General features: G+C 36.4%; 2 protein-coding genes across 2 annotated transcripts; one reads left to right on the forward strand and one right to left on the reverse strand.

The window, feature by feature from the left end:
* Window positions 1–3,102: 3,102 nt before the first annotated feature.
* LOC148209876 (uncharacterized) lies at window positions 3,103–3,897 on the reverse strand. Its single transcript, XM_088127016.1, has one exon. It carries the CDS (start codon window positions 3,895–3,897, stop codon window positions 3,103–3,105), a length of 795 nt encoding a protein of 264 aa, XP_087983142.1.
* A 16,736-nt stretch (window positions 3,898–20,633) lies between these two features.
* Window positions 20,634–22,933, forward strand: LOC148209877 (uncharacterized). The gene is made up of 3 exons (XM_088127017.1): window positions 20,634–21,937; window positions 22,027–22,120; window positions 22,199–22,933. The coding sequence occupies exons 1-3, from the start codon at window positions 20,757–20,759 to the stop codon at window positions 22,931–22,933; spliced, it is 2,010 nt and encodes a 669-aa protein (XP_087983143.1). The 5' UTR covers window positions 20,634–20,756.
* Window positions 22,934–24,890: the final 1,957 nt, after the last annotated feature.

The following is a 24,890-nucleotide window of genomic DNA, read 5'->3' on the forward strand; positions in this document are numbered from 1 at the left end:
GTTTGGTCACAGATTCCCTAATTGAGGAAGAGGCGATAAGGCATTTCACTGATATATAAATAAAGAGGCATCAGAACATGGTCCAATTATTGTTAACATCGATTGAAAGAATACCCCTCCCCATTATTTACCTGGGCATGCCTCTTGGAGGGAATCCCAAATCCGAAGCCTTTTAGTCTCCTATAATTGAAAGAATTCACAGGAAGTTGGATAGCTGGAAGTTCTCTCATATATCAAAAGAAGGTCGGCTAACTCTCCTCCAATCGGCTTTTTGTAGTCTCCAAACTTACTATCTTTCAGTTTTGAAAGCTCTTGCCAAAATTTATAAAAGCATTGAGAAGTTAATGAGAACTTTTCTATCGGAAGGCACAGGGATGATCGGCTGCTCCTACCTTGTTCGATGGGATATCATAACACTATCCAAGGAGAGTGGAGGTTTAGAGATTGGCAACATAGGGCTCTCAAATACAGCCTTACTAACGAAATTGCTCTGGAGATTTCTTGTGGAGAAAGACAGCCTCTGGAGAGTCCCGATAAAAACAAAATACTCTTCTAGCACTATCGACGCCCTCCCCTCAATTTGTAAATTTGGTAGCTCCAGATCTCCTTGGTTCCATATTGCTAAATACAAGGATTCTTTTTGCAGGGACATTTTCTGGAAATTGGGAAATGGCCGAGACACTTTTTTGGCATCATAACTGGACGGACAACACGCCCTGAAGTTATTATATTTATCCCGTTTTTATGCTTTATCTGCCAAAAATGATCTCTCTGTATCAGAAGCTTGGGTCTTGAATTCATGGAATTTTTTTCCAAGGCAGCCTCTTATGGATAGGGGGTTTGTCCCATGGTGCAGCATATCAAATTCGTTCCCTGCACCATCAGAAGACAGAGGTTCGGATACTCCAACTTGGATTTTCTCTCGGGATGGTATTTTTACTGTGAAATCATTGAAAAACAAGATGACGGAGCCAGCAACAACATCCACAGTACAGACACTTCACAAAATTATGGAAACACCTCTATCCCAAGAAGTGCAAATTCTTCATATGGTGCATTCTTCATCGAGCCATAAACACACAGGACAAGCTTCAAGCCCATTCACCGTGTATCTGTATTAGTCCGAACGGGTGTGTTCTCTGCAATTCCTCTTCTGAATCTATGGACCATCTCTTCCTTCATTTCCTTTACACAACGATTCTTTGGTATCGCCTTTTTGAAATCTTCCATGTGGCTCTTGTGCTTCCTCAACAAATAGACATTTTCATCAAAGAAGTTCTTTCCACTCCTCTCACAAATCATCCTAATATTCTATGGCTTTCTCCTCTGGCACATTTGGATAGAAAGAAATGCTAGAATCTTCACAGATTTTAAAAAATTTTATTCGGGTGGAGGACATAAGCATCTATGCATCTCTTTGATCTACCAAATTCCCTCTGTTTTGTAATTATGATGTTCGTTCCTGTTAATTAATAAGAAAAGAAGAAAAATAATTCTTACTTTCAAAGAAGTGATACAAGTCTATAAATAGGGCTACAAAGGAGAAAAAGTAAAGAAACCCTTGCCTATTAGGATAAGAAGACATTTACCTATTAGAACAAGGAAACCTATAGGTTAGCTAACCTATAAAATTAAAAGATAAAAATATAATTTAACACTTCCTTCAATTTGGTGAATGAATATTTTCCATTCCCAACTTGTTAAACAAATGCTCAAAGTCGTTGTTGCTTAATCCTTTTATAAGGATATCTGCTATTTGATTATTTCTTGGTATAAATGGAGTATATATAGCCGTTGTCTATTTTCTCTTTTATGAAATGTCTATCAACTTCAACATGCTTGGTTCTATCATGTTAATCGGATCATGTGCAATACTGATGGCAGATTTATTATCACAGTAGAGTTTCATAGGCCTTTCCCATGAAATCTTCAAATGTTCTAAAATAATCTTTATCCAGAGTAATTTGCGGATGCCCAATGCCATTGCTCTAAATTCTGCTTCTGAACTTGATCTTGCAACTACATTTTGTTTTTTACTTCTCCATGTTACTAAGTTTCGACCTAAGAAAGTACAATAGCCAGAAGTTGATTTTCTATCATCTATCGATCCTGCATAATCTGCATCTGTGTAAACTTCTAGATTGAGTTTCTTGCCTTTCTTAAACAACAATTCTCTTCCAATGGAATTTTTCAAATAGTGAAGTATCGGTACACTGCTTGAAGGTGAACTTCTTTTAGACAATTCATAAACTGACTTACCACTCCTACGACATATATAATATCTGGTCTTGTATAGGAGAGATATAATAATTTTTCAACAAACATCTGGTAAATTTCCTTATTTACTGGAGGACTTTCTTCGGCTGCACATAATTTATGGTTTTGGTCAATCGGTGTTCCCATTGGTATGCTACCAAGCTTTCTTGTTTCAGCCAGCAAGTCAATCACATATTTCTTTTGTGATAAGAATATGCCATGTTTAGAATAGGCAACTTCTATCCCAAGAAAATGTTTCAGCTTTCCAAGTTCTTTAACTTGAAATTCATTGATCAAACAATTTCTTATTTTATCTTTTTCATTATTGTCATTGTCAGTGACAATAATATCGTCGACATAAACAATTAGTGTTGTCACTCCCCCTGCAGCAGAGTGTTTTATAAACAATGTATGATCTCCTTAACTTTGTTTATAGCCCATCTTTCTCATAACTTGAGAAAATTTACCAAACCACGCCCTAGGAGATTGTTTTAATCCATACAATGCTTTCTTCAATTTACAAACTTTATTTCCTACTTGTTCGTACCCGGGTGGAATCTCTATATAAATTTCCTCTTCAAGATCACCATGTAGAAAAACATTTTTTACATCATATTGTAACATGTCCCATCCATAATTTACAGTAAGAGATAGAAGTATTCGTACTGTGTTCATCTTGGCAACCGGTGCAAAGGTTTCAAGGTAATCAACTCCATATGTTTAAGTATATCCCTTAGCAACTAATCGTGTGTTGTACCTCTCAAATGTTCCATCTGCTTTATATTTCACAATATATACCTATCGACAACCTAAAACTTTCTTATCTTTGGGCATAGTAACAAGCTCTCATGTTCTATTTTTCTCTAAAGCCTGCATTTCAAGATTCATTGCTTGTCTCCATTCTTCATGTTGTATTGCCTCTGTATATGTTTTTGGAATATTTATCTGAGTAAGGTTACTTATAAAGCTTCTATACTGACTAGAGAGTTTGTCATATGATACAAAGTGAAACAACAGATATTGAGTACAAGTCCGTTTTCCGTTCCTCAAAGCAATAGGCAAATCCATATCATCATTAGCAGATATTGTAATGTCTGACTCATTACTGACTCCAGCTCCAGAGATACATTCAGGCTCTTGAACTTGTTTATCTGACTCATCATTATCAGATATTATAAGGTATGATTCGTTACTAACTTCAGTTCCAAAGATATGTTCGGACTCTTGAACTTGCTTATCTTTCTCAGTGTTCCTTCTTGAATAAACTTGTAATGGTATCGTAGTATGAGGATTTGGTAAAGGATTTGGTAAAGGTGATGAAGGAAAGGTGAGGTTTGGAATAGGTAACTCCTTATCTTCTAATAATATTTCCTCCCTCTGAAGATAAGGTGAGGTAAAGAAGCTGGTTTCTTCATGAAAGGTAACATCGACAGAAATGAAGTACTTTTTAGAAGGAGGATGATAGCATTTATATCCCGTTTGAGTCTTCCAGTATCCAATAAAAACACGTTTGAGTGATCGTGGATCAAGTTTCCCTCGTTGATGATTATAAACATGAACAAAGGCTACACAACCAAATACTCGAGGAATCAAGTTATTTGTCGTTCGAAAATCAGGATAAAATTTTGATAGGATATTCATAGGACTTTTCTGGTCTAAAGTAACAGATGGTCAGCCATTGTTTAAGTAAGTGGCTGTTAGCACAGCTTCCCCCAAAAATGATTTAGGAACATTATCTTGAAAAAGAAGAGCACGAATCATAGAAATAATGTGACCAATTTTCCTTTCAGCCACCCCATTTTGTTGAGGAGTTTCTAGACAAGACGATTCATGGATGACTCCATGTTTTTGAAAGAATGATGTTAATGTTTGGTTGAAGTAATCTCGAGCATTGTCAGAGCGGAATCGTTTAGGTTTGATTCCGAATTGGTTTTCTATCATATGAAAGAATGTTCGAATGGTGGAACCGACATCAGATTTTTGTTTTAAAAGATAAAGTCATGAGACTCGAGTATAGTCATCAGTGAACACAATAAACCAATGAAATTTTGAAATATTGGGCACATTTGAGGGACCCTAAACATCAGTATGAATAAGAGAGAAAGAAACTGCGTTTATTATTACCAGGAAATGGTACACGTTTGTGTTTAGCAAATTCACAAACATCACATTGCATTGACCCAGTATGGAAATTTTGGATCAAATCACGAAACAAAATTTTAAGAGTTTGAAATGAAGGATGTCCTAGTCTATAATGGTACAACAATAGCTTACTTGAAGGATGATGAGTTTGTGAGGTGAAGAAGACTGGAACACAATCCTGACCAATAGATTCATCAAGGTAATATAGTCCATTTTTTCTTTAGTAAAGTCCAATCGTCTTTCCATTATCCTGGTCCTGTAAAACACAAGAAGATTTAGAAAAAATTACTTTGCATCCTAAATCTTTGATCAAATTCTGTACGGAGATCAAATCAACACTCAAATATGGTATATGGAGCATATTCTTTAAAATAATGTTTGAATTTATCTTGATGTCTCCTTGACCAGCCACTGTCACTAAGGTCACCAGCGGCAATAGCGTGAAAAGGAAAAACACAGGCACTAGAGATGGACGTCGAAGAAGCAATTTTGATAATCCAAGCAATTCAAGCGGAATATTTGAAGACTAAATCCAAAATCCAAGAATTGGAATAGCCAATTAGGTGTCTTTCTTCGACAAATGATTGGAATAGCCAATCACGAAATTTCAAAGAGCCCTATAAAATTAACTAGGCTTTCATACCATGTTAATTAATAAGAAAAGAAGAAAAATAATTCTTACTTACTTTCAAAGAAGTGATATAAGACTATAAATAGGGCTACAGAGGAGAAAAGTAAAGATACCCTTGTCTATTAGGATAAAAAGACACTAACCTAGAAAATTAAAAAGATTAAAATATAATTTAACACTTTTATTTCATTAAATGCTGGAATGTTTTCATATAGGTTTCTCCTTTTTCAACATACATCAATGAAAGTTTCCTCTCTTCACTTTTGGATGAGGTTTTCCAAAAAAAAAAAAAAGTTTATAAATACAAGTGCTAACTCTCCACATTACTAATTAGTTTTGAGATAGAACAATATAAATATTAAGATATAAATATTAAGATAGTTCAGAGCACAATAAGATCAAACAAGTATCCGAAAAAAAAGGATGATCTGGTAAAGATTGGTAGTTTCAAGTTGGTCTCTACAATTTTTAAAAATATCCACATATTTTCTTTTATTTTTTTACTCAACCCTAAACCGTAATACACTCACCTAACACAATTATCTAATAGAAAATTGCTATCTTAAAAGAAAAAAAACATCAATATGATAAAGATAAGTACGATTTGTGAAGTTTGACTAAAACTGTAGGGACCAAATTTAAACTTATGGAACTTGAAATTAAAACAAATCTGTAGAGACTAAGTTCAACTGAACTCAAACCATAGAAACTAAATTGAAACTTTTAAAATTCTAACAACAAAATTAAAACTTTGAAAAGCCATACAGACGAAATATCTCTGGTTAAAAGGTTCGAGATTCAAATCCTCACCCAGTACATGTTATAGAATTCCAAATAAAAAAATAATAATTGTAACAACAAATTTTAGTTTGTCTATGCCATTTATGTCCAATAATTTATGATATAAAAAGAAGGTTGAAGCATAGACCAAGAAAACATCCATTCATCCTCTTTTATTTATAATTTGATTTTGTAATACATATGAAGCTGGCAATACGACTTCATTTTGATATATGAGAAGTCCAAAAAAAGGCATGGGCTCTAGCTGCAGGTAGGGATATTGGTAAAGCCACACGACGAAATGATCTTTTTGGCGGCAGCAGATTCCAAATAATGTTTATAGTTTGGATTTTTGTAGTACACACAGTAGCATGATCGTTGCTCCCTCAACCTTTCGCAGCAAGTTGCCGATGGCCGCACCTCCCATGTGAAAGCCAACAGACATGGTCTCAGATCGTCGTGCTTGCAAGTCGCCGCCTCCACCGCTCGAGCTCCGGCGAGAAGCGCCACCATCGCTGCAACCAAAAGGAAAAGGCTTGTGATCGGAAGTTTGCTCATTCTTGAGGATTTCGGGAGGGCTGAAGATATGTGTATAGGAGAAAAGAAAGAGGAATTGGTGCATATTTGCCGAAGCGCTCTCGGCCAATATTTATAGCCTCGTGAGGTGGGAGGTATTATATGTATTTACAGGATAACCAATTTGTTATTATTGTGTTGTAATTAACTATATTCTGTTGTAACTAATTTGTTATTATGTATTATTCTGCTTTGTTATCCCTTTCTTATTAATAGGGTTATAATGTACCGTGGAAATGATGAGGTGAATAATATCTTTAATTTGCAAATTACTAAACTGTCTCAGAGTATCAGAGCAGTAAAAGATTTGGGTCGCATTGATTCCCTGCAAATCTGTTTGGGATTTTGGATGTAAAATAATTAAAAGAATACAAGTGTATACTCGTCGGGATGAGTATTCCGAGTATCAATCCTCAGGGACCAATGAAGTCTTTTTAATCAAAATCATGTTGATCGATGACTTTGCAATTGAATTTGGGGTAATAAATATCAAGGGTAATGTTGGTTTTGGTATTTTAAGACTCAACAATAAACTCACCCCAGTTACATCGAATTAACTAAAAATACGACAATTTTTTCCAACTAGGCGCCTCTCAATATTTTTCATCGGTTTTGCTTCACAATCTTCTTATGTCTAAGTGATTTTGAAGGTATAAATTCATCCCTAATATGTCTATTAGAAAATTGAACTCAATTTAATAGAAACCAACTGTAACATTTGGTCGAGATCCTATGTTTAAACTACCCGAGCGAAATCTTTATGTCTAAAGTATTTCTCTCCAAAGTTCAATCATTAAAGTTGTGAAAATGTGTCAACCCTTTTAGTATTGCTTAGTTAAAACATTCATTGGCCAAATGAAGTTTTAACTTTAGAAAAACATTAAGTGATAAAAGAAGAGAAAAACACATTTTGTCTTGTTGGATTTTATGAACTTTAGCTGATCATCCATAACCGGGTTTTCGGAAATAAATTTAGCTCAAGACTTTAGGAAAACAGAATTGAACATTGATGGAAGTAGTTGACATGATTAAAAGATGAATACAATTAAAACAAGCTGAAAATGGTGGAGTTGTAACCCGAATGACCCTAACTCGTTCTCTTTCGAGATTGGGGAGCAATATTCGATCGATTCCACAAGATTGTGTGATTACAACTTTGTATAGAAAGAGAGAGAGATGAATATGAAGGAACTTGCTAGAATTTTAATTGAATAAGATCAAACTTACAATTGAAGAATACCAACCTGGAAAATAAATGATGAACTTGAAATAAGCAGCTGAAAATGATCACTTGATGATGATCAATGAAGTGCTATATTTATAGGGAGCTTCAAGTCTGTTAGGAGGTTGAAACTTTTATGGAGAGCCATCCCTTTAAAATATCTTTAAGTTGGTTTGTTGTTGAATTGATCATCATCAATGCATGGAAGACAGTGAAGGGGTTGGGGGAAGCTTCATAACACACAAAAACTTACGTTTTACATCAAGAGCATTCTCATAATTGGGCATTGTGCCAGACGCCTAAGTTAGATTTTTTGTGCACAAAATTGTAATTTGGGTTAGTAATCGACTCTAAACCCTAAACCCTAAACCCTAAACCTTAAACCCTATAGGGGAGATGGAGGGGAGATGGAGGCTACCTTGATAAATGATCCATTGGATTAAAGGTTGCATTACATCGGTCTCTTATTCTATTCTCTTAAATGGTAAATCGAGAGGTAGAATCATGGCATCTCACGGTCTTCGCCAAGGTGACTTGCTATCGCCGTTTTTATTTGTCTTGGCCATGGATTACCTAAGCCGTTATTCGGAGAAAGCTTATAAAAATGGTCTCATTGAAGGTTTCAATCTTCGGCAGCAAGCTTTCCACTCATTCCATCTTTTGTTTGCCGATGATAGCTTTCCACTCATTCCATCTTTTGTTTGTCGATGATATACTTCTTTTCTCCACTGCAAATGAGAAAAAAATCTATAATCTTTTTGGAATTTTGAAATCTTTTGAGCTTGTATTAGGCCTCAAGATAAATCTCTACAAATCTTCTTTTTCAGGTGTCAACATTTCAATGAAGCCTTTGGATCCATTGGCTCATATTTGGCAGATTTCGACAATACTCCTCCCCATTATTTACCTGGGCTTCCCTCTTGGAGGGAATACCAAATCCGAAGCCTTTCGGTCTCCCGTAATTGAAAGAATTCACAGGAAGTTGGATAGCTGGAAGTTCTCTCATATATCAAAAGAAGGTCTGCTAACTCTCTTCCAATCGGTTCTCAGTAGTCTCCCAACTTACTATCTTTCAGTTTTTAAAGCTCCTGCCAAAATTTATAAAAGCATTGAGAAGTCAATGAGAAGTTTTCTATGGGAAGGCACAGGGATGACCGGTTGCTCCCACCTTGTCCGATGGGATATCATAACACTATCTAAGGAGAGTGGAGGTTTAGAGATTAGCAACATAGGGCTCTCAAATATAGTCTTACCAACGAAATGGCTCTGGAGATTTCTTGTGGAGAAAGGCAGCCTCTGGACAGCCTTGATAAAAACAAAATACACTTCTAGTACTATCGACGCCCTCCCATCAATTTGTAAATTTGGTAGCTCCAGATCTCCTTGGTTCCATATTGCTAAATAAAAGGATTCTTTTTGCAGGGACATTTTTTGGAAATTGGGAAATGGCCGGGACACACTTGTTTGGCATCAGAACTAGACGGACAACGCCCCCTGAAGTTGTTATATCCTCGTTTTTATGTGTTATCTGCCAAAAATTATCTCTCTGTATCAGAAGCTTGGGTCTTGAATTCATGGAATTTTTTTCCAAGACGGCCTCTTATGGATAGGGAGCTTGTCCCATGGTGCAGCATATCAAATTCGTTCCTGCACCATCAGAAGACAGAGGCTCGGATACTCCAACGTGGGTTTTCTCCCAGGATGGTATTTTTACTGTCAAATCATTGAAAAACAAGATTACGAGGCCAGCAACAACATCCACAGTACATACACTTCATAAAATTATGGAAACACCTTTATCCCAAGAAGTGCAAATTCTTCATATGGTGCATTCTTCATCGAGCCATAAACACACCGGACAAGTTTCAAGCCCGTTCACCGTATATATGTATTAGTCCGAACTAGTGTGTTCTCTGTAATTCCTCTTCCAAATCCATGGACCATCTCTTCCTTCATTGCCCTTGTACAACGGCTCTTTCGTATCGCCTTTTTGAAATCTTCCATGTGGCTCTTGTGCTTCCTCATCAAATAGGCATTTTCATTAGAGAAGTTCTTTCCGCTCCTCTCACAAATCAGCGTAATATTCTCTTGTGCAATGCTATAGGCTCTCTCCTTTGACAGATTTGGATGGAAAGAAATGCTAGAATCTTCACGGATTTTACAAAATCCTATTCGAGTATTTGGGAGGACATAAGCATCTATGCATCTCTCTGGTCTACCAAATTAATCCTCTCTATTTGTAATTATGATGTTCCTTCTATTTCATTAAACTGGGATGCCTTCATATAGATTTCTTCTTTTTGTGTATGTTCCTCACATACGTCAATGGAAGTTTTTCCTCTTCACTTTTGGAGGAGGTTTTCCAAAAAAACAAAGTTTTTAAATACATGTGTTAACTCTCCACATTACCAATTAGTTTTCAGATAGAACCCTGTAAATATTAAGATAGTATCAGAGCACAACAAGTTCAAATGAGCATTGGAAAAAAAAAAAAAAAGTGATATGGCAAAGATTGGTGGTTTCAATTTGGTCTCTATGATTTTTAAAAATATTCACATATTTTCTTTTATCTTTTTACTCAACCCTAAACCCTAATACACTCACCTAACACAATTATCTAAATACAAAATTGCTATCCTAAAAGAAAAAAACATCAATATGACAACTGTCATAAGGACGATTTGTGAAGTTTGACTAAAACTATAGGGACCAAATTAAAACTTTTAAAACTTGAAATTAAAACAAAACTGTAAGGACCAAGTTCAACTAAGCTCAAACCATAGGAACTAAATTGAAACTTTGAAAACTCTGAGAACCAAATTAAAACTTTGAGAAGGTATATGGACGAAATTTGTATTTTAACCTAATTTTTAATCTACGGTAAAAAATAGACCCCATCTTTTCACTTAGGTCTAAAAATTTAATTTTATTGTAACCACCCCAACCAAATCATAGTTAAGACAATATATCTCTGGATCAAAATGTCAAGATTCAAATCCTTACGCAACACATATATGTTATAGAATTCAAAAATAATAATACGTACTAATTGTAGCAACCAATTTTAGTTAGTTTATGTCATTTATGTCCAAAATGAAACTTTTGAAACAATAGAGACTAAATTGAAATTATAGAGACCAAGTTCAACTAAGCTTGCTAAACAACAGGGGAGCTGTACTGAGACTTTTAAAACGACAAGAACCAAATTAGAACTTTTTTCAAATCATAAGAATCAAATTTGTAACTTTCACATAATTTTTAATAGATGCTAACAAATAGACCCCATCATTTCACTTCACTTCATTGAATTGTAATCACGCAAACCTGAACATAACTTCCTCGAAAGATTGGAGATTCAAATCCTCCCCTTTTATTTGTTATTATAATTGTAACCACCAATACTAGTTGGTTTACAACATTTATATCCAATAATTTGTGATATAAAAAAAAAAAAGTTGAAGCATAGAGCAAGAAAATATCCCATTATCCTCTTTTATTTATGATTTGATTTTGTCATGGATAAAGCTGGCGATACAACTTCATTTTCATATTATGGAAATTCAAAACAAAAGCATGGGCTCTAGCTGCAGGTAGGAACACTGGTAAAACCACATCTGGAAATGATATTTTTGACGGCAGAAGACTGCAAATAATGTGTATATTTTGGATTTTTGTAGTACACACAGTAGCATGATTCTTGCTCCTTCACCCTCTGGCAGCAAGCTCCGGATGGCCGCACGTGCAACGTGAAAGCCAAGAGACATGGTTTAAGATCGTCAAGGTCGCAAGTCTCGGCCGCCTCCGCTGCACGAGCACCAGCGAGAAGCGCCACCATCGCTGCAACCAAAAGGAAAACGCTTGTGATCGGAAGTTTGCTCATTGTTGAGGATTTTGAGAGGGCTGAAGATGTGTATAAGAGAAAAGAAAGCGGAATTGGTGCATATTTTCTGAAGCTTTTGGCCAATATTTATAGCCTCGTGAAGTGGAAGGAAGTGGGAGGCGTCCAAAAAATCCAAAAAATTACTAGTTACCATCCTTTGACTAATTTCCCACTCCCCACCACTAACTTATTTGTTAGGAGTGCAGCCAAGTTGATACATTAGTTACCATATATGAAGAGAGACTTCCAAAGATGGGACAATACTTTGGTATTTGTAATTCATCAACCAGACAGCTCTTAGTTCTGCCGACTTAGAAATAGGACTAAGAGACATTATTTGGTGGCCCTCAAGGGATTATTCGATTGGTAAGGTTGGAGGTCTCTTAGTTATACTTATACCGATTTAGAGATATCAAGTTTGAACCTCCCCATGAATATTTAATTAATACCAAAAAAATTTTTATGTCTCCTCTATGAACAAGTATCTCAGTATAGGAGAGCAAGCTCTCACTCTCATGTAAAAAAAAAAAAAAAAAAAAAAACCGCACATTACCTTCAGAATGGTACCACGTTTTATTCTGCTGAATTTCTGCTTTAATTACCAAAGTTTAGCATTAGCTCGTGAATGTACACCTTAATTTTTGGTTTTCATAACTTCCAACCTTAGGATACCTTAGGCAAAAAGAAAGATCTTGAATACGACGGTTTTTCAGGCGTATAGAGAATGACACGATCATCTAGTCTTGGTCCTCTCATCATCTGATTCCCGAAAGGCAGAACGGAAGAACAGTTTGGGACTGGGCACGACCCTTCTTCTTTTTGACCGGACAACAGGATGCGTGAATCTTGCTCTACCACCCCTCCCTTTCTTTAAAAAGAAAGAACTCTAGTGAATGGCTAAGAGGAAGTGCCTCTGGTATTTCAGTTTCGACATGGCTTTGATCTTCTGGTGAAGTGGCAGTAATGTGAGCCTTATCCGATCCCTTTTTCAACCAGTAAGGATTCCACGTCGAAAAAATTAAGAAACTTAAAAAAGTTTGTAAATACATGTGCTAGCTCTCCACATTATCAATTAGTTTTGAGACAGAATCCTATAAATATTAAGATAGTATCAAAGTAACAACCAGCTCAAACCAGCATTGATAAAAAAAAAAAAAGAGTGATCCAGCAAAGATTGGTAGTTTCAATTTGGTGTCGATGATTTTTAAAAGTTTCAACTTGGTCCATATGATTTAGGATTAGTTTCAATCCAATTCATGTGATTTGGTTAAATCTCACCAAGTCGTCTCTAAATGGTGTGTTTTACCCATTCGAAAAATATCCACGTATATGTATGTATATATATATATATATATATATATTTTTTTTTTTTTTTTTACTCAATCCTAAACACTAATACACTCCCCTAACACAATTATCTAAATAGAAAATTGCTATCCTAAAAGGAAAAAAAAACATCAATATAACAGTGATAAGGACGATTTGTGACAAAGTTCCGCTAAAATTATAGGGACAAAATTAAAACTTTTAAAACTTGAAATTAAAACAAAACTGTAAGGGCCAAGTTCAATTAAGCTCAAACAGATAGGACTAGATTAAAACTTTGAAAACTCTAAGAACCAAATTAAAACTTTGAGAAGCCATAAGGATGAAATTTTTATTTGAACCTAATTTTTAATTGACAACCACAAATAGACCCCATCTTTTCACTTAGGTCTAAAATTTTAATTTTGTTATAATCACTCCAATCTAATCATACCTTAACTAGTTAAAGATAATATATCTCTTTGATCAAAAGGTCCCAGATTCAAATCCTCACTCTACATAACAACAAATTTTAGTTTGTTTACGCCATTTATGTCCAATAATTTATATGATATATTAAAAAGGTTGAAGCATAGAGCAAGTAGACATCCATTCATCCTCTTTTTTTTTTTTATAATTTGATTTTGTAATAGACATAAAGCTGGCTATACAACTTCGTTTTGATATTTGAGAAGTCCAAAAAAAGGCATGGGCTCTAGCTGCAGGTAGGGATATTGGTAAAGCCACACGACGAAATGATCTTTTTGGCGGCAGCAGATTCCAAATAATGTTTATAGTTTGGATTTTTGTAGTACACACAGTAGCATGATCGTTGCTCCCTCAACCTTTCGCAGCAAGTTGCCGATGGCCGCACCTCCCATGTGAAAGCCAACAGACATGGTCTCAGATCGTCGTGCTTGCAAGTCGCCGCCTCCACCGCTCGAGCTCCGGCGAGAAGCGCCACCATCGCTGCAACCAAAAGGAAAAGGCTTGTGATCGGAAGTTTGCTCATTCTTGAGGATTTCGGGAGGGCTGAAGATATGTGTATAGGAGAAACGAATGAGGAATTGGTGCATATTTGCCAAAGCTTTCGGCCAATATTTATAGCCTCGTGAGGTGGAAGGTGTTATATGTATTTACAGGATAACCAATTTGTTATTATTGTGTTGTAATTAACTATATTCTGTTGTAACTAATTTGTTATTATGTATTATTCTGCTTTATTATCCCTTTCTTATTAATAGGGTTATACCGTACAGTGGAAATGACCAGGTGAATAATATCTTCAATTTACAAATTACTAAATTGTCTTATGGCATCAGAGGAATAAAAGCATTGATTCCCGGCAATGTTTGGGATTTTGGATTTAAAATAATTAGAAGAATGCAATGGTACACCTGTCACAAGTGGTAAAACAGAATGGGTAATGTTGGTTTTGGTATTTTAAGACTCAATCCAATAAATCCAACAACCGAGTTACTTCGAATTAGCTAAAAATACGACAATTTTTCCAACTAGGCGTCAGACACCTCTCAATATTTTTCATTGGTTTTGCTTCGTCATCTTCTTATGTCTAAGTGATTTGAAGGTATAAGTTCAGTCTTAATATGTCTATTATAAAATTAAACTTTATTTAATAAAAATCAATTGTAACCTTAGGTCAAGGTCCTATGTTTAGACTAACCGAGCAAAATTATCTTTATGTCTAAAGTATTTCTCTCCAAAATTAAATCATTAAAGTTGTGAAAATGTATCAACCCTTTCACTAGTGATACTTGTTTAAACCATTAATTGGCCAAATCAAGTTTTAACTTTAAGAAAACAACCTTGAGTGATAAAAGATGAGAAAAACACCTTTTCCTTGTTGGATTTTATGAACTTTAGCTAATCATCCATAACCGGGCTTGGGGAAATAAATTTAGCTCAAGACTTTAAAGGGAAAAAAATGGAACGTTGATAGAAGTATATGATATGATTAAAAGATTAATAGAATTAAAACAAGCTGAAAATGGTGGAGTTGTAACTCGAATGACCCTAACTCGTTCTCTTTCGAGATTGGGGAGCAATACTCGGTCGATTCCACAAGATTGTGTGATTACAACATTTTAGAGAGAGAGAGAGATGAATATGAAGGAACTTGTTGGGATAAGATCTGGAGTTTGAATACTAAGTATCGGAATCCCACAGTGGTGTGGGACTTCGTAAGAAGATCCGCGATCTGAAGCTCTGAGGAAATGTATGGCATTGAACCCTGTATAAAGTGATGGCGAACGAAGTGCCCTAAGTGAGTAAGGCTATTTCGATATGTTTTGTTCGCTCATGAAACACATCATTGTGTGCTATTTGGATAGCACTCTTGTTGTCATAAATGAGAATAGTAGGCCCAGAAAAAGTGACTCCCATATCTTGTTGTAACCATCCCAACAAAATAATCTCTGATGTAGTATCAGCAAGAGCCCTTTACTCGGCTTCTGCACTAGAGCGAGCAACCACTGTCTCTTTCTTGCTCTTCCAATCTCGTTGAGAGTCACCGAAGAAAAAGCAAAAGCCAGTAGTGGAGCGCCTTCATCGAGATTAGTTGGCTGTAAGATCACCAGCATGAATACCTTACTTCAGCTTTAAGAGGTAGGGGTTGCCAAGCTATTTTAATAGAATAGGTCTTGTTATGGATGAGAAAATCCCTATTTTCTACAATTCGAATTCCCCTCAAAAGGGAAGATATATCTTGATGACCTTATGATTCAGGAGAATATATCCGAGAAGATATCCTGATTGCCTCAAGATTCTCCTCAGATTTAAATAACCAGATTTCTTAGATGTATCAGGATTCGAATTCCACAATCCCTAGACGGATCAGGATTCAACCCCTATAAATACGAAAATAAACCAAACCCTAAAGGGAGGCTGACAACACTCTACACTTCATGTTCAACTACTCTGATTCTGACTTAAGCATCGGAGCTTGTGTGACGATAGCCACACCGGTCTTTAGTGCTATTCTGTTTTGCAGGTCTTGTTAATCCCTCTTATTCTTGAAGATTGGTGCGAACTTGGCGGAATCCCAGGAAGCCAAATTTATGCATCAACAAGTCTCGACAGTAATGGCAAGGTTTCCAGAATAGTCAAGCTTTTAGATATCTCAAAATACGTTTGGAGTTTTAATTTAATAAGATCAAACTTACAATTGAAGAATAACAAGCTGGAAAATAAATTATGAACTTGAAATAAGCAAAGTTTAAAACAATAAAAACTAAAAACTTAAAAGGAAAAATGTAAATAAGCTGAGAGTAAAGTGTCTAAAGCTGAAAATGATTACTTGAAGATGATGAATTAAGTGAGGGAGATGCTATATTTATAGGGAGCTTTAAGTCGGTTAGGAGGTTACAACTTTCATGGAGAGCCAACCCTTTAAAAAATCTTTAAGATGGTTTGTTATGATTGAATTGGTCATCATCAATGTATGGAAGACACGTGGAGGGGTTGGGGGAAGTTTCAAAACACACAAAAACATGCATTTTACATTAAGGGCATTCTCGTAATTAGGCAAGGCGTCAGGGGCCTAACCTAGATTTTTCAACACAAAATTGTAATTTCCGTTAGAAATCAACTCTAAATGATGTAAAAATATCCTATGTGCATGCATGTATAACTCTGGATGGTTTTTCTTACCACCACTGTCTTGGATGATTCCATAGAAACAACTTCATCTTTTACTTAGGCCTCAAAATCTGCTGTAATTTGGCAATGGGCTAAGGAAGATGAATATGCTGCCCTGATTAAACAAGGGACATGGTTATCCACTTCTCTACCACAGGGTAAGAGTGCTATAGGTTGTAAATGGGTATATCGAATGAAGTGTAACCTAGATGGTAGTATTGTTCATCATAAAGCATGCTTGGTATCCAATTGTTATCACTAATTCCAAGATATTGATTATGAAGAAACGTTCAGCCTAGTTATCAAAAAGCCCACTGTTCGGATCATTTTTTCGTTGGCAGCTCAATTCGGTTGGCCTCTTCGACAACTGGATGTCAAGAACGCCTTTCTTCATGGTGATCTTCGTGAAAAATTGTACATGCAACAACCATAGGGGTTTATTGATGCACAAAATCCACATCATGTTTGTAAGCTTCTGAACTCCTTTTATGGTCTCAAACGTTTGGGAAAGGCGTGTTAACAAGCTCCTTGGGCTTGGTTTGAGTGTTATACATCTCACCTTTTGACACTTGGGTTTGTTGCTTCAATGGCCGATTCTTCTCTATTCATTCATTGTGATCATGACACTATCACTTACTTAATATTATATGTTGATGACATTATTGTCACCGGAAGCTCTTCATCTTATTTAGATGTCCTAGTTCATCAATTACGATCTTTTTTTACGTGACCGACCTTGGCAACTTAAGGTATTTCCTTGGTCTCGAGATCACTCATTCTATGCATTCCATTGCTGTTAATCAGACAAAATATGTCTGTGATCTGCTCCATCGATTTGGAATATCTTATGCCAAACCTTGTACCACACCCTTGGCATTAAAACCCTCTAAAGATGAATCTGCACACTACAAGAATTTCAAGTTTCGGCCACGAAATGTTTGGCGACGACATTTATTTCGTTGCCAAAAGTAACCTTCAGCGACGAAATGTAGTTTCGTCGCTGAAACTTGAACTTTCGGAGACGAAATCAGTTTTCGTCGCCTAAAGTGTCACTTTCGGAGACGAAATAAGTCTTTCGTCGCTGAAAGTGAACACTTTCAACGACAAAATTTAATTTCGTCGCCGAAAGTGACTCTTTCAGCAACGAAATCTAATTTCGTCACCGAAAGTGGACACTTTCGGAGACGAAATTAGATTTCGTCTCCAAAAGTCCAATTTTGGCTGACTTTCGGCGACGACTTTTACAAATCGTCGCTGAAAGTTGTACCTTTCAGCGACGACTTTTATACATCGTCGCCGAAAGGGCAGCATCCAAATTCGTCGCTAAAGGTTAGGCGGCAAAAAAGCCGCCATTTTTTCCCTAAAGTTTCGGCGACGACATTTTCGACTTTCGGCGACCAAATTAATTTCGTCGCTGATAGTCACCCAAAATCCCCAAATCCCTATCTCTTTCATTTCGCGATTTCAGAACAAAACAGCCCCCCCTCGCATCGTCTGCTCCGCCGCCGAGAAGTCACCTGCTTCCGTCTGCCGCCAACGTCAGACGACGCGTCCGGTCTGCCGCCTTCGGCCGACGATGCGTCCCGTCAGTGCCTCCGCCCAAAAAGAGACCTCGCATCGCCCCCCTTGCATTGTCCGCCCCTTCCCCTCGCGCTGTCCGCCCCTCGTACCGTCCAACATCGACGACGCCTTCCATCTGCAAACACGTTCCATCCGCCACCGCCGCCACCTGACGCCGTCCATCCGCCACCGCCGCTGCCTCCCTCTCATTCTTTGGTATATTTTCTTTCTCCTTTTGTTTTTTTTTTATAAATTCTGGTTTATAGTTGTTAATTTCTTTTTTGTTTTAGTTTTATTGTATGTAGATGATATTGAATTAGTTAGGATTTGTTCTTTGAGGTTGTGAAATTAGTTGATAGTTGGTTTTGAGTTTGTGGAATTATAATTAGTTTGAATTTATTTTTTTAGGAGTTTGTGGAATTATAATTAGTTTGAATTTGTTTTTTGAAGAGTTTGTGGAATTATAATTAGTTTGAATTCGTTGTTTGATGAGTTTGTGAAATGAGTTTTGAGTTGGTTTTGAGTTTGTGAAATTATAATGAGGTAGAAGTTGTTTGAGTTTGTTGAATTAGTTGGGAGTGTTTTTGAGTTTGTGGAATTAGATTGGAGTTGTTTTTTTAGTTTGTGGAATTATAATTTGGAGGTTAATGTTTGAGTTTTTGGATTAGTTGAGAGTTTTTTTTTTTAGTCTGTGAAATTATAATTAGTTGGGAGTTGTTGTTTGAGTTTGTGGAACCTAGTTGGAAGTTGTTTTTTAGTTTTGGGATTTATAATTACTTGGAAGTTTTAGTTTTAGTTTGTAGAATTAGTTGTGAGTTTTTTTTTTTTTTTAAGTTTGTGGAATTATAATTAGTTGAAAGTTAATGTTTGAGTTTGTGGAATTAGGTGGAAGTTTTTTTTTTTTTAATGTGAACGTTATAATGTTGCTTGTTTAATTTACTTTATCGGTTTGATAATGAAGTATTAACTATTTTAGTTTCGAGCATGTTGGTGTCATTGTGAACTCGTTAATTAAGTTGTCAGCGTTATTTTGGTTGTGAGCGTACTGATTTTATTCTGAATTCGTTATTTGATTGTGATCATGTTGATAATGGTTTATATTTCAAAAATCTTGAAAAAATATATGCAAAACATAGAAATATCTAGGTGAGCCCTATAATTATATCGTAGTTCTTTACTTAGTGACTATATCTTAGGGATATATCTAAGCTTTCAATAATACTTTAAAAATATCCTTTAGGTTGATGACAAGGAAGTGACATTATTGCCCTATCTGGTTATTTTAGGAATCGACATTGCCTATTTATACTGAATTGGAGGTTCTTTAAAGAGTATTATCATTAAGAATGAATATGGATTGGATTAAGGTTAGAGATAGATTCTCGCCCGAGTATGTAGAAGGAGTAAAACAGTTCATAGAATTGGCAAAACTTCACGTCAACAATATGGGAAAAACAAGATGTTCATGTAGATATTGTATGAATGTGAAGTGACATTCAGTTGATGGAATAGAAAGACACTTGTTTATAAATGGAATATCACATTCCTATACTCAGTGGATATATCATGGAGAACAACTAGCCCCTTCAAGTAGTCATACAAGACACGAAACTCCTTTGCATAATGATTTAAGTAGGGAATCTAATGTTACAAATAATGAGGATGGTGAAATGTATGGTATGCTCAATGATATACAAGCCTCCATTGTAGAAGAAAATGTAGAAGGGGAACAATTTTGTTTTGATATGCCTCTAAACGAACGTGGAAGAGACACGTCTAACACTTTCGAGCAGTTGTTCAACGAAGCACGTGGTCAGTTGTACTCAGGTTGTACAAAATTTTCATCATTGAATTTTTTAGTAAAGTTGATGCATCTCAAGGTCATTAACAATTGGAGTAATAAATCGTTCGATATGTTACTCGAATTGTTAAAAGAAGCATTTCCGACCGGTGCATCCATACCTAGTACATCTTACGAGGCTAAAAGGAGACTACGTGATTTAGGACTTTCATATGAGTCCATCCATGCCTGCAAGTACAATTGCATATTATTCAGGAAAGAATATTCTGAATGTCAAAGTTGTCCAGTATGTGGTGAGTCTCGTTATAAAAAAATAAATGGAAAAGACTCACAAGTCCCACAAAAAGTTTTACGACATTTTCCGTTGATACCAAGATTGAAACAGTTCTTTTCTTCCACTCATTTTGCTTCTGAAATGAGGTGGCATAGAGAAAAATGAGTTGAGACCGAGGGTGTGTTACGACACCCAGCTGACGCATTGGGGTGGAAACATCTAGATAGCACATTTCCTCAATTTGCTTCAGACCCACGAAATGTTCGCTTGGGACTAGCTTCACATGGATTTAATCCATTTGGGAATATGAACAATTCGTACAGCATGTGGCCGGTAGTACTTATTCCATACAATTTGCCTCCTTGGAAGTGTATCAAGGAATCTAATTTATTAATGGCATTGCTTATTCCTGGGCCGAAGTCACCTGGAAGAGAAATCGATGTTTACTTACAGCCATTAATCGAAGAGCTGAAAGAGTTATGGGATACTGGGGTTCGTACTTACGATTGTGCAAGTGGTGAGTACTTTCAACTACATGCAGCTCTTTTGTGAACTATTAATGATTTTCCAGCATATGGCGACTTGTCGGGATGGAGTACGAAAGGATACCAAGCATGTCCCATTTGTAAAGAGGATAATTCGTCGTTTCGAATAAGAAACAAAATTTGTTTCATGGGACATCGACGTTATCTTCCTCAAAATCATAGTTGGCGTGGGAGTAGACTGCATGATGGAAAGCTAGAACGACGACCCCCACCAGTGTTAATGGATGGAGATGCGATTCTTCAACAAGTAAGTACGCTGAATTTTCCAGATTTTGGTAAGAATCCAACCAAACAAAAAAATAAAAGAAAGCGAGATCAAAACTGGACGAAGAAAAGTATATTTTTCGAACTTCCCTATTGGTCGAAACTTATGATACGACATAAGTTAGACGTGATGCACATCGAGAAGAATGTATGTGACAATCTAGTAGGAACTTTGTTAAATATTGATGGAAAATCAAAAGACACGATCAATGCGCATTTAGATTTAGAAGATTTGAAGATTCAGAAAGATTTACACTTACAAAAAGAGGGGAATAAAGTTGTAAAACCACATGCTACGTATACATTAACTGCGGCTGAGAGGGTAAAGTTTTGCAAATTTTTGAAATCAGCTAAGTTTCCAGATGGATTTGTGTCAAACATATCGAGATGTGTGAGCGCAGAAGATGGAAGAATATGGGGGTTGAAAACTCACGACTGTCATGTTTTGCTACAACGACTCCTACCCGTTGCCATTCGAGCATATGTACCGAAGTTTATTGGTACGACCATCGTTGAGCTATGTAACTTCTTTCGTGATATATGTGCAAAGCCAGTACGCATCAGTGATTTAGATCGATTGCAATCGGATATTATAGTCATACTCTGTAAACTGGAGAGAATATTCCCACCAGCATTTTTTGATATAATGGTACATCTTGCAGTTCACTTGCCATACGAAGCAAAAATAGTGGGGCCGGTTAGTTACAGTTGGATGTACCCTATCGAGCGAAGTCTCCAAACATTAAAACAATATGCACAAAAGAACAGAGCTCGTCCTGAGGGTTCAATAGCCGAATCATTCATCATGAATGAATCTTTAACTTTCTGCTCATTGTATCTGACTGGAATTGAAACGAGATTCAATAGAGACGAACGCAACGATGATACTATTGATGGTGATAAAAATTGTGGACATTTTGACGTGTTTAGGCTAAGCGCACGACCTTTAGGGGCATCAACTTCAAAGACATTATCTATCGTTGAAAGAAAAGTTGCACATTGGTATGTACTGAACAACTGTGCAGAGATAGAGTCGTATCGAGAGTAAGTTTGACTTATGCTAAGTACATTTTAAGTGCACACTAGCGAGTACATAACACTAACTTTGTTTTTCTCCTTCTTCGGCATGATAGTCAACATTTAAGAGTAATTCGCCTTCCAGGAGACAATGTTTCTGCCTTATATGAACGACACAGTACTCAATTTCCTGATTGGTTCAAAGCACAGGTAATATTGATTTTTAGGATTAGAATTTAGATGAATGCAAAACGAAATCATTATGTATTTTGTTATTATCTATTACAGGTTTTGACATTACGGGAACAAGGCGAATTAGATGACGATCTTTATTCACTTGCATTAGGACCCTCATTAACTGCAAGCTCATGTAGCGGTTGTATTGTGAACGGATTGCGTTTTCATAATACAGAACGAGATAGTCGTCGAACGACACAAAATAGCGGGGTCATGGTATGTGGAGGAGAAGGGGATGACATGAATTTTTATGGTGTCTTGGATGATGTTTGGGGGTTAGATTATGCTAATAGGAGACGTGTCGTACTTTTTAAGTGCAAGTGGTTTAATACAGACTCTAAGAAGAACAAAATTCGAGTTGGCTTAGGTTTTAAGTCGATTAATACGTCTAATTATTGGTATGCAGACGACCCATTAATTCTCGCTGGTCAAGCACAACAAGTTTTTTATTTGGATGACCCCAAACTTGGTAATAATTGGAAAGTTGTTCAAACTACTCTAAATAAACGTGTATGGGATATTCCAGAACAAGAAGACGTTGGAAATGATGATCATATTTCATTGTTAGAAGTAGGACCCAGGATCGAAGTAGATGAATCCACTCAAGATAGTTCATTACATCGAGATGGTGTTGATCCTGTTGTCATTGAGGGTCAAGAACAATCAAATAAAAGCATACATACGTGCGATGTGGATGATTTTATAAATGACGAATCAGACGATGTACTGGACGCGTCAACTGACAATAGTATTGATGATGTTGATGATGAATACAGTAGCGAATAAATAATCCTCCAAGTACGTCGATTTAATTATATGTTAGATAAATTAGGCATGAAATTGATTTATGTTCAGTATTTGTTTTGTCAATATGTAATACTCATTGGTTGTTCGTTTAAGTTTGTAGAAAAATGAGGCCAGACCAAGCAGGTCAGTCACAAGAACACATACAGGGTGGTGATCATCCACCAGCGAACCCGCCTGTTCCAGTTCTTCCTCCAGGTACATCGATTTAAATATATGGAAAAAATAAGTTATTTTTAAGTAAGTGGTTTAATGTTTGACAACATACAGTTAGAACAGACGTGCGAGGATACACCCAATTGATAGATTTAGAAAATCAAGTCCGTGCAAATAACACAAAAGTAAGAATCAGATGTGACCCCACAGTGAATAAACCAACTTGTCCTATGGCCACCACGTTTTCTAACGCGATCGGGGTACACACACGCGAATGTGTTAGTCTAAGACGTAGTAAATGGAGCGAGGTCGAACAAAGTGAGAAGATGGCACTTCTAACCCATCTCAAGGTTTGAGATTAATTACTTAATATGTTTTATTATTTTTATGATGTAGCAACAATAACAATCAACTTCGTTCGATGTTTTTTTTCGTAGGGTCATTTCGATTTCGACGAGTCAGACCCAATTATGATGTCTTTCATCGAGCATGAAATGAACCAGATACATAAGGCGTATAGGTCAAAATTGCACAAATACTACCTAAGTCAGCCCACGCCTGAGATTGCTCGCAACACTCCGCACGAGCGGTTGTTGGCAAGACCAGATGATTGAAATATGTTATGCGATAGATGGGAGTCAGATGAGTGGAAGGTAGTTTACAAATATAACTTATACTTGTTTTATATAATTTATATTCTAAATTTTGATGTAAACTTTTTTTGTTAGCAAAAATCTGGGACCAACAAACGCAACAGGGCGAAAATGCCATTCAACCATCGTGCAGGGCCGAAGGCGTTTGCTATAATTGCCAAGGAGAAGGTATAATTTAATAATATTTTTATTTCATATACTTATATTACTAATGATCGGTTATCAACAAGTATGTGTTATCAAGTACAGAAAGAGGAAGATGGAGGTGATAACTTCAGTGAAATCGATCTGTTCAGAGAGACGAGATACTCCGAATCTAAAGGTTGGGTTGAAGGCGCGGAGACAGCTTATGTAAGTTTACTGCTTTTATAACAATTAACTTCAAATTACGCTTAAATTTGTGTGTGTCAACACTTTGATGTTGTTTAAATATGTATATGCAGCTAGATATGATGCGCATTAGAGAAGAATCTATGCAGGACGGCGGCGAACCCATGTCAGACTCAGAAGTACTGGAAACAGTTCTCGGTTATCGATCAGGATATATTAAAAATGATGGTTGGGTCCCGAAACCTAAATCTCGCAGAGGTTCTGCTTCGAGTGTACATTCTTCACAGCGGGAACAAGAGTTGTCTCAAGAAATAAGTACACTAAGAGAAGAATTTGAGGACCGTCTCACACGAAAGAACAACGAGTTTGAGGAACGCCTTACACAGAAAGACAAAGAGTTTGCGGAGTTAAAGGAGTCTCTCGCAGACAAAGAGTCTGAGATTACGGGTCTATGTGGTGAAATGTCGAATTTGAAATCCATGATGCTAGAATTTATGGGTCGTTCTAGTGGAGCCAGCTCATCAAAATAGGTACGTCTACTACTTGTTAGAATTGAATAGTTGTAAATGTGGCTATCCTGTAGTTATGGTAGCCATTTAAAACGTATATCACGAATTGATCAGTTATGGTTATGTTTAAGTGTTGTTTGATAATTCTGTTAAATTTGTAAAGTTTATTGGTGAGTATGCGTGTTTTACGTTGTAAGAGGAGGGGGGTGTGTTATACATACTTGGGGAGGGGTGCTCTAATATTTTTTTTTCTTTTAGTTTATTGACTTTGTAAGATAATGTTTGGTGTTG

This window comes from Momordica charantia, assembly GCF_013281855.1.
Source record: "Momordica charantia cultivar OHB3-1 chromosome 8 unlocalized genomic scaffold, Mcharantia_2.0 BLBB01000008.1, whole genome shotgun sequence".
In the NCBI taxonomy this organism is placed as follows: domain Eukaryota; kingdom Viridiplantae; phylum Streptophyta; class Magnoliopsida; order Cucurbitales; family Cucurbitaceae; genus Momordica; species Momordica charantia.